The sequence below is a fragment of the Nelumbo lutea genome, chromosome 3 (genome assembly GCF_056320005.1).
Source record: "Nelumbo lutea isolate HS-2025 chromosome 3, American lotus-T2T, whole genome shotgun sequence".
NCBI classification, from domain to species: domain Eukaryota; kingdom Viridiplantae; phylum Streptophyta; class Magnoliopsida; order Proteales; family Nelumbonaceae; genus Nelumbo; species Nelumbo lutea.
The window spans coordinates 16,216,805-16,233,975 of record NC_142686.1 but is presented as its reverse complement, the minus strand read 5'-3'; the positions used below and the strand labels follow the sequence as shown (position 1 = coordinate 16,233,975).

Here is a 17,171-nt window from a genome sequence, read left to right as displayed (position 1 = left end):
ATGAAGATGATGAACAGTGACATTGCCTTTATTTGATATTTTCCCAAAATAAATACTTCGTTTTGGTTATTATATAAAATAGTATTTTTTATTGATATTAAGGGTAAAAAGTTGCCCTTATCTACTATTATCCCAATAAAATACAAGGTTTTACACTCTATACATTTGTATTTGTACTCCTTCTAGACTAAGCCTGTGAAAAAGATCCCCTCTACAATGGAGTCAATGACAATTACCCCATGAACTTTCATTTGTGACAAATACCCCTCCATTAGAATTTCATCAATTAAACTTCAAAAAATATCATCACTCAACAGTTTAAAAATTTTAAATCTCCAAACTACCATTTTCTTATTTATTTGAACAATTTTATGATTCGATTGGTTTTTTAAATACAATATTGAAATCCCCTTGATTATTCTATTAGATCCTTGCAAATTTCTGGTTGGATTCAATATATATAAGGTTTTGTTTGGTTTTTCTTAATTTATTGGAGAAATGAATGGGTGATTTTTATATTTTAAGATGAAGAAAGACATTCATGTTAGTGAAAATGAAACAAAAATTTAAATAAACTTGTTTTTCTATGTCAGTGAAACGATTATTTAATTGGTTTCATTTGAAGATAATGGAGGTATTTTTTGTCAATTAGGGTTTAAGATAATAAGGTGAGGAAAAGAAAACAAAATCAATTAAGTATTTTGTTAAGTTAACATAGTCTGTCATTTGACTTAAGGGATATTTGTGGCAAAGTAAAAGTTCAGAGTTCTTTTTTATTGCAAATGAAAGTTGAGGGGGTAATTGGCACTAACCCCATAGTACAGGGTGTTCTTAATGCAGATGAAAATTCAGCGAATATAAGGTCTTTGTATTGTTTCTCACGTTGCACACATGATGTGTCTCACCACGTGAGTTCTAGTCTCATAATGAGATGTATGGACACGGATGATATTAGAAGTGCATGGGGACAGTATTTGTTGTGAGCAGATCCAATTCATTTATTGGAGGGTCCATGTATCCTATGGACCTACTCTGGTCTGGATATCCTACCCACAACCACAAGAAACTACCCACAGAACACCTCTCCATACATAATAGCATACAAGCACAGGAGATGTTCCCCATGCAATTACATGTGGAGACTATTTTGATATAGGATTAAGTGAAAGTTTTAGCTGTTCAATAGGGTGCGGAATCAATGATAACATCCCCGCGGTATATTGAGAATATCTTCCAACGATAACATCATCTATTTTGGTATTATGGGAGATATTACTAATACATGGCGGAGATGTGTTATGCGGTGTTTTGCGGCGTCCGCGTGTGGGGAGGAGATGTGATCCACGAGTTGTTCCCGCATCTCTGCCCACGTGACATTATAGATGCGCATTTGGAACATCTCTTGTCATTCAAGGGAAGATGATGGCGGTGGTGCCTTGTTGGTAAGGATGTGGGAACGATTTATAGGTAGCATATCCTGAGCGCTCTAGTGGTAGACCGGTAGTGGGTCCATAATTCCATTTACGCGGTATTCGTGAGCAGCGAGAAGGAGCCGACAATTCAATGTCACGGTAATTCAAGTCATTCATAGGGCGCAAGTATTTTTGTTTTTATATATGGATGGGTAAAACAGATTTATTCATCATTGTCCTTGAAACCTACAATTTTAATCATTCGAAAGAAGATCCTGGTCCAGTGGTTTCTCGATTGAGGTTTACCTTTTAGGTTCTGGTCCTCAGGCATTCCATCAAGCTCAAGCGACCAACAAACCAAACCATCTGGTAAATGTTTAATGGTTTTATCTCATGAACAAGTCAGTCAATAGCTCACTGCAACACTTGACTCCATAGTCCATATCTTTGCGTTGCAGGAGCTTCAAAATCCTTACAGTAGAGCTTCGTCCCGGAAATCTAAGCAAGTAAAGCTCCTTCTCCGACAACCGAGAATCTTTGTTACAAAGTTCTCGGCCAGCTTATTAATTCGCCGTTTTACTTGAATTTATCCCTCGCATTCTTCACAGTTTATTTTTTTGAAAGATTTTATTTTTTATTTACTCGCCAACTGTTTGAGAATCATAGTCGTGGTTCCTCTGCAAGATCAGATCCAAGAAGTCTCCTTTTTCTCTGTGGGAAATGAGTAGGAATTTGTGATGCCCACTTGAGAATTTGATGGATATGAAGAGGTTCAGGACGCAAGTATATTCGTCAAAGCTCACAGATCCGGTAAATGCCATTGTTTCCCGAGTTCCGGAGAGGAAGACTAGGTTCAATATGATGAAGTTGATGGGGATCTTGGCTGCAGGTTTGATGGTTTCGTCAGTTTTTTTTACAGCCTCCGTCATTTATCGAGACCTAGCGTCGGATCGAGTTCGGGGATTTGCAGAGGCAAGGGTTTTTGAAGTAAAAACTGAAGAAGGTACTTGTTTCTGTTTATTTAAAAACTAAATAATGGCTTTTCCGTATCTATTACAATTCTAAGGTCAACTATGAATTGCTGATTTCTAGTATAGTAGTACTTATCTCTTTGCTCACCTTTTAAATGGGATTAACTTTGCCTTCCCATTCTTGGGTGGAATTTCTATGTCAAGATGGTGCTCAGTTGGTCATTTGGGCTCGTGCATTTCATTTGCACTAATATAATTGCATGTCAGAATTATGAAACAAATATATAATTGCATGTCAGTGCAAACTAGACAAGTATAAATTCTGATTCACTCTTGCTTTGTGTTTTTTGCTTTAGATTTTATTTTACTTCATTTACACTGCCAACAAAGAAAGTGAAATTTGAAACAAAAAAAAAAAAAAAAAAAAATCAAAATTGCATTCAATTCAGCTGCATTCCCACACTTGTGCACCAGTGCAAATGAAACTGCATTGCAAAAACTAGGCCTTAAGGTCTTGCCTTTAACCACCAATCTTCTGCTTCTTCTTTCTTTTTTTATTTCATCGCCTGGTATTTCATTCTCTCTCTGTCCGTCTGTCTCGTATTAAGACAAGATGGAAGAGCTATTTATATTGGTTATTTTAATATAGTTGTATAGTGTAAATGTTCGAACTCTAGTTTTATAGATGACAAACTAAATAAACCCAGTTGATGAGTGTTCTTGGAGCCACTCTCTCTCAAGTAACCAATCAACCTAAAAGCTTAAGCTGTCATGTGGGGTTCCTGAATAGGTTTTTATTCTCTAACACACTCTCTTGTGTAAAAGCTGATCGGGCTTGAAGTGTGGATAAGAACAGGCCCACCCATACCTTATGCTGATATTTAATTAATTATAATGGGATGACTAAGATTGAACACTGGACCATTTTGTCAAACAGGGTCTTATACCATTTCAAGGAGCCATTCAACCTAAAAGCTTAAGCTGTTAGATGAGGTACTTGAATAGCTTTTTATTCTCTAACAGAAACTGAACTTTACATGCTTTTCTACCATCTAAGGGGATGTGTGCTAATGTGAATGGTTTTGTTTTTCAAACAACTGCTACATTATTAGGAAAAATAGTAATATGATTTTGCTGAGACTGCAGTTGTTTTATTTTTTATTTTTTGGTTTTGAAAAACAAAATTATACATACATTGGCAAACACCTTCTAAACTGTTCAGTTTCATATTGTACTGTTAGCTTTGTAAGCTATACTATTTTCCATAGATGTAATATAGTTCAAAACATTGTGCTACTCATTCAATCTGTTATTTAGCTAATGTCTTCCCAATGGGATCAGAATCTTTCAGATTCAAGTTTAGAATTTCCTGTCATTATTTTGACATTTGAACCCTAATATTCCATTTACAGATTTTGACATAAAATAGATTATTCTGCTGACTGGATGGTATGATTTGGAGCTTCTTCTCGTCAGACCACAGTAGAACATAATTTACAGATGACATGTATTTCCACAGCCTTCATTTATTCTCCAGATCTATGTATATATAACAACTCATACGGTTTTATCAATAAGAAAACCATATATATGTTTTCCCTTAGTGCTGGCTAAATTAGATGTGGTATCATACTATCATTATATGATATTACCTGTACCTAACATGTTATGATATAAAATTTTTGAATTATGACTGAAAGTAAAGTCAGACGAGGTAACTGTGATTTCCAAATAAGAATATAAGATGCATTGACTAGTTTATTATTGCCTTTGTTCTTTTGTTGTTTCTAGTCATTCAAACACCAATTTTAGATGTAACATGACTAAACAATTTCATTTCAAATTTTTGTTGCTTGGTCTATTTGATTTTATGGTATTCCCTCTCTCATTTAGATTGCAAAATTGTTCCACCCTTCCCCCTGAAAAAAAGTTGCCAATTCAGGTTTTGAAGATATTATATCTCATGCTGTTGAGGCACCTAAAGATAAATTACTTGGTGGTCTCCTAGCTGATGGGTTCGATGAAGGATCTTGTCTAAGCAGGTTCCAGTCAGTCTTATTTCGCAAGGCAGCACCACACAAACCTTCCTCATACCTTGTATCTAGGTTGCGAAGGTATGAATCTCTGCATAGACGTTGTGGACCCTATACAGAGTCCTACAACAGGACATTGGAGCAGCTCAAGTCTGGTCAGAGCACTGGGACCACAGATTGTAATTATGTGGTATGGATATCATTTAGTGGTTTAGGAAACAGGATACTAACATTGGCTTCAGCATTCTTGTATGCTCTCCTCACAAATAGGGTCCTACTTGTTGACCGTGGGACTGACATGACTGATCTATTCTGTGAACCATTTCCAGGGGCATCCTGGCTACTCCCTTTGGAATTCCCCCTTAATCAGTTCAGCAGTTTCAATCAAGAACACCCTTACTGCTATGGTAATATGCTGAAGAACAATGTCATAAACAGTTCAACAGGGTCAGTACCTCCTTTTCTATATCTTCATCTTGTCCATGATTACAATGATCATGATAAGCTTTTCTTCTGTGACCAAGATCAATCTCTTTTTCAAAAAGTACCTTGGCTGATCATGAAAACTGATAACTACTTCGTTCCATCTCTCTTCTTGGTCCCATCCTTCGAGCAAGAACTAAGTAACCTCTTCCCCAACAAAGAAACAGTTTTTCACCACTTGGGTCGCTATCTTTTCCATCCCTCAAATGCAGTATGGGGGTTGATTACAAGGTATTATCAAGCTTACTTGGCTAAAGCAGATGAAAGGGTGGGAATCCAGATTAGAGTCTTCGATACTGATACTGGCCCATTCCAGCATGTGTTAGATCAGATACTATCTTGTTCCCTGAGGGAGAAGGTGTTGCCAGAAGTTGATGTACAGAAACCCATCATCAGACCATCAGGAAACCAAAGGTCAATTGCCGTCCTGATGACATCTTTAAGCTCCGGGTACTTTGAAAAGGTAAGGAACATGTATTGGGAGCACCCTACTGTGACTGGGGAGGTGGTCAGCGTCTACCAACCAAGCCATGAAGAGTATCAACAGGCTGAGAAACAGATGCACAATAGGAAAGCATGGGCTGAAATGTATCTTCTGAGCTTGACTGATGTCTTGGTCACAAGCTCTTGGTCAACCTTTGGTTATGTGGCTCAGGGTCTGGGAGGCTTGAAGCCATGGATCCTATACAAGCCTGAAAATCGGACTGCCCCCGATCCACCTTGTCATCGAGCAATGTCAATGGAGCCTTGCTTCCATGCACCACCTTTTTATGACTGCAAAGCAAAGAGGGGGGTAGATACAGGTGCACTTGTTCCTCATGTAAGGCATTGCGAGGATATGAGCTGGGGACTTAAGCTGGTTGATCTTGACCAGTTTTAGTTGCTTGTATTTGTTATCTGATCAGTATTGTCATTATAACTTTCAGTTTTGGGTAGAGAGTAGAAAATCAATAAATTTGTTGTATATTCTTATATATTTTGTTGCAGGCTTCTGTTTTGCATCCAACAGCAGCAGGTAACTATCATTTATGCGGAGGATACCAGGATAACTTAAAATGACGAAATAAACGATCCATACCTAGAATTTATGGTTGACCAAATAGGTGTTCGATACCATGGTGTTTTAAGTGTCAATATTTGTACCTGAATTGTAGCATGAAAATCTGGAAAGCAAGGTATTTTGGCATATAACATTAACATAATGCTTAATTTTTGAGTTTAATCAAGTTCGGATCTCCTACCCAGTACCCACAAAGACATTACAAACATGCACAAATATCTCCCTTGTCATTCATTCATAGGAAGATGTTCTCAATGCATAGCCCTACCAAGGTGATGGGTGTACTTTTTTCAATCACCACACTTTGTAAGGATTTCTTTTACAATGAAAACCAATTTAGGGAAAACTCATTTTCCAATACAATACTTGAGAAATGCTTGGACTGCTGGACATGCCTTTTCAATTTTCATGGGTTTCACTTTCACTTGTCTGTAAATCCAAGAATTGCACAATCTCATTGTTTAGTAGAGGCAGCATTCTTCTTCACCGGTGACCCTAAAGACCTAACAGTTGCCTTGTCATTTTCCACTCTGTTTCTCTTCAATGATAGCTCAAAGGTCTATTTCGCATTTAACATTCTATTTGTGCCCTTCATGCCTCTTATCATCACGGAGAAGAGGTAAGGAATAAAGAAGCGTTTGGCATTTTTTTCAATGGCGTTTTAAACGACTATTTCAGTAATTTAATGTTATTTTCACGGCCTATCAAAATAAGAATTATACATGCAATGTTGTTATCCATACGGTGATACTGATACAAGTTTATGCTGGTCAAATCCCTAATACCCAGCAGAACAATTAGTCAATTACTTCTTTTCCTTTTCCTTCCTTTCTCTAATTTTCACTTTTTTTTTTTTCCAGCATTCGCTTTCCCTCTCCATGAATTAAGCTAAGACAGTGGTTAATAAGTTGGGGAAACGGGAAAGTTTTTCTGTCCTCACACTGGAATTTGAAATTTATTGTAAATATGTATTTTGATGATCTTACTTCCACTTTGTATTGGGATAAGTTCATGATTCTTCTGGGTTCAATCGAGTCCATTCAAAGTTTGGAACATAAGAGGCTAAGAGCAGAAAGAAAAGTAGATAAGGAGAATGTTTGACTGTTTGGGCATCATCCATCATAAAGCGCCGGATTTGGCACCATATTCGTTTCTTTGTCGTTCTATTCTATTATGCCGAAAGGCGAAACTGAAAAGCCCTCCTGAGTCCTGTGTGAGATGTTCTCCATGAATGGCTGTAATAAACGTGGACAGGGTTCTCGTGGGCAGGAGATCCCAAGTCTTTATTTTTTTATGCATTTTATTTCACCCGTTTGCTTCTTTCGAAACCCTCAAACCTCCAAACAGCGATACTGTACACTCGTTCGTTTCTTGTTCTATTCTATTATCTTTTCTTTCTTTCTTTCTTTTTTAAAGCCGAAAGCCCAAAACTGAAAGCCGACTCATACGAGTTACATCCTTTTTTTTTTTTTTGTTTGGAATTTTGGAATTTAATTTTGATTTCCTTCACTTGGGCGATGGACGCAACATCTGCAGCGGCAACAGCAGCAACGTCCAAAATCGTCAGGGTCCTTGCTTCTTCTACCACCCGCAGAACAGCGAAGCCAACAACTTTGATTCCTCCAGGGGCCTCCACCAGGCCGGGTATGCTCGCTCTCTGTGCCTGCGGCATCACCGGCACTGGTACTGTGTTTCTTCGCCAGAAGTGCCCAAGTCCTACATCTAGAAATGGTTTTCCCTATCTCACTCGTTGCTCAACAAAACCAGACATTGGCAGCGATAACACAACTGACAGGAACCCAACTGTCGATACAGGTTCCACTTCGACTACTCAACGACCCTCGACCCCCGCACAGATCCAAACACCTACTTCCTCTTCATCCTCTACTGGGTTGGTGTTTGCTTTGGGTTCTAACAGCTGCTGGGACAGCCGCGAGGTTGGATCTCCTGTCGTGAAAAGATATCTCAGTGACGATGCAGAGCGGTGGTATATGTGGTACCATGGGAGCTCGGATGATAACCCCACCTCCGGTTCTATTGGGTTGGCAGTATCGGGCAATGGTATTCATTGGGAGAGAGGTATGGGGCATGTTCGATCGAGCACCGACGCAGGGATGGTAATGAACTGCAGCAACGATTGGTGGGCTTTTGACACTGCGTGCATCAGACCTTCCGAAGTTGTGATCATGTCCAGTACAAAAGTCAGAGGATCAAATGCTGTCTACTGGCTCTATTACACTGGATTTAATTCTGAGAAGGTGGACTTTTCTGTCGCTCCGGGAATCACTGTAGAAAACCCAGAAAGAGTCTACAAAAATGACAACGAAGATACCCAAGGCATCATTCTCAAGTCATTGCCAGGCCTAGCAATCAGTCAAGATGGCCGTCACTGGGCTCGGATTGAAGGGGAACACCACAGTGGTGCTCTTTTTGACGTTGGATCTGGTGTGGAGTGGGATTCTCTTTTCGTTGCCACACCTCGGGTTGTTTTTCACAGCAATGGTGATCTAAGAATGTATTATCACTCGTTTGATGCGGGATGTGGACATTTTGCAGTAGGCATTGCGAGGTCGAGGGATGGGATTAGGTGGGTGAAATTGGGGAAGATCATGGGAGGAGGATTGGATGGGTCTTTTGATGAGTGTGGCGTCATAAATGCACATGTTGTAAGAAACCGGAGGGATGGGGGATATCTGATGGCATATGAAGGAATTGCTGCAGATGGGCAGAGGAGTATTGGTTTGGCAGTGTCTCCAGATGGATTGAAGGATTGGAGGAGGTGTGGAGAGGATGCCGTTCTGAAGCCATCCGCTGATGAAGATGGATGGGATAACAAAGGGGTTGGATCCCCATGTCTGGTGCAGCTGGAGGGCAGCCCTGATGAGTGGAGGTTGTATTACAGAGGTGTTGGGAAAGGGGGGAGAACAGGAATAGGTATGGCGGTTTCTGATGGCAGTGAAGCTAGAAATTTTAAAAGATGGACAAGATTTCTTGTGTAAGCCATATTAGTTGAAGATTTTGTTTTTTTTTTTTTTTTTTCTCTCTATATAAAACTTAAAACAGAAATTGTTAAATTGGTTTAACCAAAATTAGTTAATGTGCTTACACAATTGGTTGTCTTGCTTATTAAGTGGCTATTTGTAATTGCACATTTTTTAGCTTCCTGTAACTTGTACACCCCACAAGTTCATATATAAACAAATTAATGAACTTCAGCTTTGAACTTTGGTTTGAGGTATCCTTCTGGTGAACTATGATTTGAGCTTCTCATTTGAACAGAACTGGTTACACTGAGTCAAGCTGATATGCATCTTGTTGCTCTACATTGGTCATTGAGGGAGGTGGTCTGTCATGTTTTAACTGTCTTGTCCTATTTATCTGATTAAGTCTGACCTTTTTCCCTGAAGGCTCAGTTTGGAAGGAGTACAAATGCAAATACATACAGAATAATACAAAATATAAGGTTTTGCATCTACATATTTGCATTTGTACTCCTTCCAAACTGAGCGAAAGAGCATCAAAACCCATAATTTCACTAATAATGATATGATGGTAAACAAACATGTAGAATATGAAACGCCCATTAATTTCTCTCATTAGATTTTGATACAAACATTGTTCTCAGACCTTCAAGGTTGTTAATGGTAGCAAGTCAATAACACCCTGAGTACATAGGCATATAATTATTTTTGCACTTATTTACTATTGAAGCTGGTTACAAATAAGAAGGATGCTCCTTAGGCTTACATGAATAACATTCTGTTGTTGGCTTTCCCTAGGTTTTTGAGACTAGTAGAAAAAGGAGAAGAAGCAATAAGGAAAGGAATGCGTTTTGAGACTAGCAGTACAAACTTGCAGATGCACATATAAAAAAATTCTGATGTCATCACTGCTAGAAACCGGAAAAGCTAAATTCTTTTCCTTGGTTCTTTTCTCTTACTGATCTATGGAACGTAGACACCTTGTATGTAATAATATAGACAATCAAAATATCCAATTTCTGCATTTATTACAACAAATACTGTATTAAGTGCACATCTAACATATGGTGACAGGGCTAAGAGGACTAGCATGTTGCCCACTCAAAATTTCTAAGAAATGCAGCTAAGACTTGAAGTACAGTGAAAATTTGAGGGAAAACAAAAACTGTCATAGTGATTTTATTAATCATATATGGTTGGAGTAAAAGAATTAGTTTTCCACTGTAGGTTGACACAATAACAAGTTCCCTGGTGGCTGAATTTCACTTTGAAGTAGCTGTGGTTGAGACTGGTGCGAACTAGTGGATCTTTATAACAAGAAGCCAGGTAAGAGACCAGGAGGCCCAGTTAATCAGAAACAATGCTGATTGCTGAATATGGAGTTATGGACTACTCAGATGACAAAACCTAAATATATATTAGGTACAGAAACTGTAACTGCAATTCTGATTTCAAATGCAAACTCATAGTTTGTAGAAATCAAATTTAATAGCAAGGTCTATACCAGACTTTTAGACATTTCTAGAGGCAAGAGGCTTGGCTCATATAGATAGGGGGCTGAAAGCTGAATTTTGTTAGGTTCCTTGGTCTGCCAAGTCTCTTGCAGAATAATTAGCTAATGAAGGGGTAAGCAACTGATGTGGGAGTGGACATGCTTCAAATTAAAATTCTGTTTACTTTGGGTATCGTAGGGACAAGCCTGAATGCCCATGGTTCCCACAAGAACCCATCAACATTGATGAACTTCGAGGGTGTTTTGTAGTGCAGATGAGAAACTCCACACCACACCTTGTGGCATTGATTAATCCACACCACACCACACCACACCACAGTCCTCAATTGTTTTGAACTGTGGATGGATTGTGTGGACAAGACTAGTTCACATCCATGGTGATGTTATGTAGGTGTGGTGTAACTTTTTGATTCCATGTATCTCATATACATTTTATGGGAGATCTACATAGTCAATCATAAATGTCTATTTTTTGCATTTTAAATGGTAAATAAATTCAAAAAAGACATCAACATATAAGTAACAATTGCATTTTTTAAATAAATAAAATAATATTAATTTAAATATTAAAAAATAAAAAAATAATATTTTAAATATTATTTTATTGATAAAAATATTAAAAACGTTAATGTTTAAATAATGAAAAAAGAGTTGAGAATGAGAACCGTTGGATTTGTGCTAGAATTAACATTAAAAATTATTAAAAGATTAAATAAAATGAGAGTAATTGGACCAATGTAACACAGGTGCATTACACTGAAACTTTCCCACAAACTGTCCATCATCGAAAAAATACTATAGATGATAAATTGGGGTGTGGTCCATCATTGTTTACGCTATTTTGTGGACGGAGACCATCCACACATAGCAGAACACCATATCTTACCGTAGATAAGACCAAAACGGTCCCATCCACGACATTTACTCACTACCGAATGCCACCTACATTGCTGACTCACAAAGAGGAGAGTGGAGATACTCAGTTCTACACTCTACACCATCTACAAGTTGAGGCTGGAGGAGCTGTCAATGATCCACCATCCTCTCTGATCATGATCATTGAATCCATTTAAGAAATAAGACAACCTCTGAACTTTGTGTATTGTAAATTTAAGTATCCCAAGTCCACTCTAAATGTGACAAGCTTGATGATTATCCATAATCCATTAATGAATGTCCTTGCATCTCCCCCATTGACCCCTTCCAATACACCATTTGCTCCAGAGAATAAAAGCTCATGCACTTCACGGCGTTTTTGAGCATTGTATTTTGCTTCTGCTGAAGCTTCAGCAGCAGCAAGTCTTACTGTCTTACTCCCTTCCGCAATCCACATCAAGAGTCCCGACTTCCCAAACGCACTTGGGCTTGGGCTACACTCAGGGGATAACTTACGAGACATAACATAGTTCACAGGCTTGGGGCTGGTTACTACATTATTTTTAGATCTCGACGTGATTGGGTCATGGATGGGCTGATCCAAATGAAATGGACTGCAAGTTAAAGGCCATGTGTTTATTGGGCCTGGGTTTAAATAAATGTCACAGATGGTCGGAGTTTTTGTAGAAAACTTGTTAGGTCCGGCACAAGGCACGTCTGCAGGGCTTCGATGATAGGTCGATCAGTCCTCAAATGATAGTTCATGGCCCGATGGCCGGCTTCATCTACCGTCCTTTTTCTTTCATTGATGTTGGAACTTGGAAGGACAATTAGTACTTCATTGTATGTTTTTTTGTTCACCTATTAAAAATTTTGGGCTTCGAATCCCAATTGTTGATCCTACACCAACTGCGACTTTGGGACTTAGGCTGTGTTTGGTTTGATGGGAAACAAGAAAACAGCAGAAATTTGAGGGAAGGTTCACAATGATTTTCACAAAATTCCTTAACAAGTTCCAAGAGTAAGGTTTTAAAAACCGGATTGGACATGGAACTGTTTTGGGTACCCGTTCCTGGGTTAAACCGGTCAGATAATCCGGTTTAAACAGGCAACCTGTTCTGATTTAAAAAAATTAAAATAAAAGGCCAAAAACCATTGTATAGGTCAATGGTTCACCACCCAGGTCAGCGGATCACTGACCAAATCAACGGTTTTTAGCCCAATAAAAGTTTAGGGTGAAACAGAACCAATTGCCTGGCCACTTCCTTGGTCAACCTGTCCGGTGCAGTTTTCAGAACCATGCATTTGAGCATACAGCCACATATTCTTTGAGAGCACGGAAATCCAGTCACACATTAGGAACATCACTCATGTGTGCGGTTGGATGCTGCTTAGACAGAGTTTTTGCTTTTAAGAGATCCGAGCTTATTTTGCTCAACTTTCTGTTTCTCTCTTAACTTTTTATCAAATCAAACATAAATTGAAAAGAACACTTATTCTCTCAAGCATTTCTTGAGAACGTTTGTACTTAAAACGCTTTCTCTCATGAATCATGTCAATCCAAGAGGAAGATGGAGAACTTTTCTGATCAATCCACCAAATAGCATAATCGAGGGCTCTTGAGCATCTTTTCATGCTCGCAGTGCTCATTAAAGATTGTCAAATATTTGAAGCTGCAACACCTTACACCCAACACCAATACCGAATAACGATTCTGCTTTATCATTCAAGAAAAATATTTCCAGTACTCAAATTGAACTATTGAAGTACCTCCTTCAAAAAAGATCCATATTTCAACGTACAGCTACTCAGTTCTCTCTCTCTGTGTTTTGTAGAGCGAGGAAGAAATCTATACACTTTGACACTTACCCCACCAAAATAACAAAACTGTACTTCATTGGCATAAAATCAATGGTACAATTTGCCAGTTTAGAAGGACAAATATAGAACAAAACAATTAGAGAAGGAAGACAAAGTTGATTATTAAAACCATGGAAAGGATAAAATTGAGAATAAAGTGTGGTTTGGGCCTTGGCTTCCAGTAGGCCTGGGCTAGGGGTGATCATGGGCTCGGCTTTGCACTTATGATAAGGGTTATAATTTAGGCCCGGGTTCGATTTAGGGTTCTGGTCCTGAAACATAAGCCCTAATTCAGGTCTATATGAGCCTGAACTGGGCCGGGTCTGATTCCAGGTCAATGTCATTCATATATAAAATATTACATATTTATATATTAAATGACATAGTATGTATATAAATTTATTTTATACATTATATAATATAAAACATTACATATAATATAAATTATACATGTCATGTTATAATATTTATATATAAAATACATAATATAATACAAAATAACATATATACATATATATACATTATACATTTAATTTAAATATATACGAGCTAGACTGGATTAAAATTATCACCCCTAACCTGGGCCCATGTTATGGTCTCTTTTGGGTTGGGTTTGTATACCTCTTGTATTCTTTCTCACTTTCTTTAATCTTTACCTTACCATGAGAAGGTCGAACTAAATGGAATAAGTGAAATGAGAATGTTTGAAACATTCTTCTAATAAACCATTCTTGAGTTTGTTCACCCAACCTTCTGTATGAAACCCGATTTCCCCCATGTTTGTCTTTCTTGTAATTTCTTTTCACTTTATTGTTAAATATTTTCATCATGAGAAGGGATGAAAATGTAGACCAAAATTTTCATTATGAAAAAAAAAAATCGCCATTTAGCCAATTTTTTTTTTACAGAGAAAGAAACCCAGCCACAAGAAAACTGCAATGTCCCCATCCATTCATTACATAGTAATTATCTCGGGAGACTGTCACTTAGCTGGTCCAAGCTTTTTTTTTTTTTTTTTTTTTTCTTTTTAAGTTTGTAATGGGAAAAGGAGGCCAATTAATAAGCTTGGTTGGGCCGGACAAGCTTGTAAAGAACCCATGTGAAAATCAATTCAATGTACGTCTTTGGCTCTTGACATATACCATTCATTCTATGTGGGCAACGCCAAGAAAAGCTGAGATTTTCTTTCGGTGAGCAGCCAAAAGCTGACCGTTTTATGTGACCAAAAACTGATCATTGTTCCCAGATTCTCACACAGCTAATGCATCTAATGCACATTTAATTTAACTTGTAAACAAATTTTGTTTTTAGACAGAGACGATGGATCTAGTGCATGTCGCACATGGATACTTTGTATATTTATCTTCTGTATCATCTTCTTCAATCCACCATCTGGAAGATTTTGTGCCGAGTATATTAAAAATCATTAACTACATAATATAATGCCCTAATATTATTTACTAAAATCTAATTCAGTTAAAATCTACATTAAATTAAGCTGTAAAGAAAAAAAAAAAGTGAACTAATTAATAATAAGGTGAGACCGTTCGTTATTAGTGACATTTTTAATATTGTAAAAGTGTCTGGCATGATTAGTATGTAAATACTTAGATTTTGTAAAATGTAAACTAATGAAAAATAAGTATATCATGTGATGTTTATGACATGATTAATAAATGCATATTGTGAAATGTAAATTAACCAAAAATAATTATATCATTTGATGTCGTTGACGTGATTGATTATTATTTTCATTTATTAGGGAAAATTCTAATTTAGTGCCTTGAATTTTGGGGTACTTCAAGTTAGTATCCGAACTTTCAAACGTGTCACTACAGTATCTAAATTTTAAAAAAGTGTTAAGTCGGCCCTGATCATTAATTATTTGTTGAAAATGTCAAAACTATCATTTAAAAGAAGACACTGTTCATTGTCTTTTACCTTGAGACTGAACCGGTTGAGGTGTTTGAGATTTTAGACTAATGAAGTCATTGTCTTCTACTTTTAGATCTGAGACACATTCTTGTCTAGTTATTTCTTTGTTTTCAGTTATTGTTTTTCTCTATTATATTTCATATTTTTTCTCTCCTTTACTTTGAAGATAACCAGTTCAGTATCAAGTTTGAAAACAATGAACAATGTCTTATTTTAAATGGTAGTTTTGATATTTTCAACAGATAACTGACGATCGATTAACGATAGGGACCAACTTGACACTTTTTGAAAGTTTAGGCACTATAGTGATACGTTTAAAGTTCAGATACTAACTTGGCACTACCTCAAAGTTTAGAGTACTAAAGTGGAATTTTCTCTATTTATCATGCCGCTTCTATATATTTGACTCTATAATTTAATATAATAAAATGAAATTATGGTAATAATAATTTTAGAACATATAATCTTCTAAGATACATTTGTTCTATAGAATAGAAAGATTTTGGTGGGATGGAAAACGATATATGTAATGGAAAAAGGGTGCAAAGATTTTGTGCCCCATTATTTGATGGTGCAAAAGAAAATAGTTGGAACGTCAATCTCAGCAAGAAAGAATATTTCATATTTCAATCAAAAGCCAATCACTTGATCATGTACAAGAGCTGTATGACAAATTATGATCATCAATTAAGATATCAGAGAAAATATATGATCAGAAAATAAGTTATCTAAGACTATGTTTGGTTTGAAGGAAAAGATAGGGAAAGGAAGAAAAAGGTAGGGAAAGATATACAAGATATATAAAGATTTTCTTATCTTTTCCCTACTTTTTTCTTTAAACCAAACACAGCCTAAAGAAACCTGGTGGGATTTCCATTTGCTTACTGTACAAAGGAGTGATTTACAGTGAATTGATGTGGTCGAATTAACATCATTAATTCCAAATAAAAATATTATATTATTAAAAAAAAAAAAAACAACAACAAATTAAACACTGAAAGCAACGTAACAGGGCCACAGGACTCGTTTTGTCTTGATTAACCAAGGATTGGAGGGACCTGCATATCTTTTTAGAATTTGTTTTATATATATTTTTTATATAATGTTGGAATAGTAGAAGTTAGGGACAATGCATACTTTTTAACACAAGGGATAAAAAAGAAATGCGTTATTATCAAAATAAAGACACCTATATAAATAATTCACATGTTGCATCAGAGTCGTTCTTAGTTCAAACTCTTTAATTGAAAAGGTTGGCAATTGATTACACCGGCTAAAGTGTCTCATGGCCGAGAGTGCATCTCCAGTTCTAAATCAAAATTTCAGTTAGTCAAGTTAAATATGGCATTCGTGTATTTATTTTTCATTGATTCATGATTCATATTTCATAAGATTCAATTGTGTTCAAATTTTGTGCTTCACGGTGCAGATTATGCACCATAGATTTTGTTTAGTTGTTATCGGGCCAGAAAACTTTCACATGGGCCACAAGGGTTTGGAGTCGTTGAGACAAATATATAGAAATATGCTATGTCACCATCCGTGGACCATGTTTAGGGAATTGTGGTGGGCCATGGACGTGGGCCTAACCCATTAAATGAGACCATTATCATGACTGGATAAATCAATGGAGTTCCTTGGCTACCAGAATAGCATCGTCTAGATGCACTTCACTAGAGTTTGCCCACTGGAAAGGATGAAATGGCAATAGGTTGGCCTGAGGCCCAAGTGATCAGCTTACTATCACCATTACAGCTTTGTGCTTTTTTCCGAGTTTAATTTGCTCATAAAAGAACAATTACAATTGTGTTTGGATCGAGGATCGGAAATTCTGCTCCTTCCCCAAATCAGATTATTAGAAATCCTTACCCCATTCTTCTTATTATTAACAAATCAATTGAGAATGCAAAACAGTGCGCTGCAAAAGTCTATTACCTTTCATCCCAATTCATGAAAATGAAAGTAGGGCTGTTCATGGGTCGGGTTGGATTGGTTTACTGAGGTTTTTTCAACTTATCCGACCTGGTTGGGTTATCTGAACTTGAAA

General features: G+C 37.1%; 2 protein-coding genes across 5 annotated transcripts; both read left to right on the top strand.

Annotated features, from left to right (window-relative positions):
- Positions 1 to 1,589: 1,589 nt before the first annotated feature.
- LOC148863193 (galactoside 2-alpha-L-fucosyltransferase-like) lies at positions 1,590 to 5,873 on the top strand. Of its 4 annotated transcripts, none has more exons than XM_088976096.1 (5): positions 1,617 to 1,781; positions 1,871 to 1,918; positions 2,102 to 2,222; positions 2,302 to 2,415; positions 4,326 to 5,873. In XM_088976096.1, the coding sequence occupies exons 4-5, from the start codon at positions 2,307 to 2,309 to the stop codon at positions 5,777 to 5,779; spliced, it is 1,563 nt and encodes a 520-aa protein (XP_088832222.1). In that variant the 5' UTR covers positions 1,617 to 1,781; positions 1,871 to 1,918; positions 2,102 to 2,222; positions 2,302 to 2,306; the 3' UTR covers positions 5,780 to 5,873. The 4 variants fall into 4 exon arrangements, with proteins under 4 accessions (XP_088832219.1, XP_088832222.1, XP_088832221.1 ...); XM_088976095.1 differs by having other exon boundaries at positions 4,314 to 5,873; XM_088976093.1 differs by having other exon boundaries at positions 1,590 to 1,781; positions 2,102 to 2,415; positions 4,314 to 5,873.
- Positions 5,874 to 6,922: 1,049 nt separating this feature from the next.
- On the top strand, positions 6,923 to 9,182 carry LOC148863192 (Arabinanase/levansucrase/invertase). Its single transcript, XM_088975577.1, has one exon. It carries the CDS (start codon positions 7,477 to 7,479, stop codon positions 8,956 to 8,958), a length of 1,482 nt encoding a protein of 493 aa, XP_088831703.1. The 5' UTR covers positions 6,923 to 7,476; the 3' UTR covers positions 8,959 to 9,182.
- The last annotated feature ends 7,989 nt before the right edge of the window (positions 9,183 to 17,171 follow it).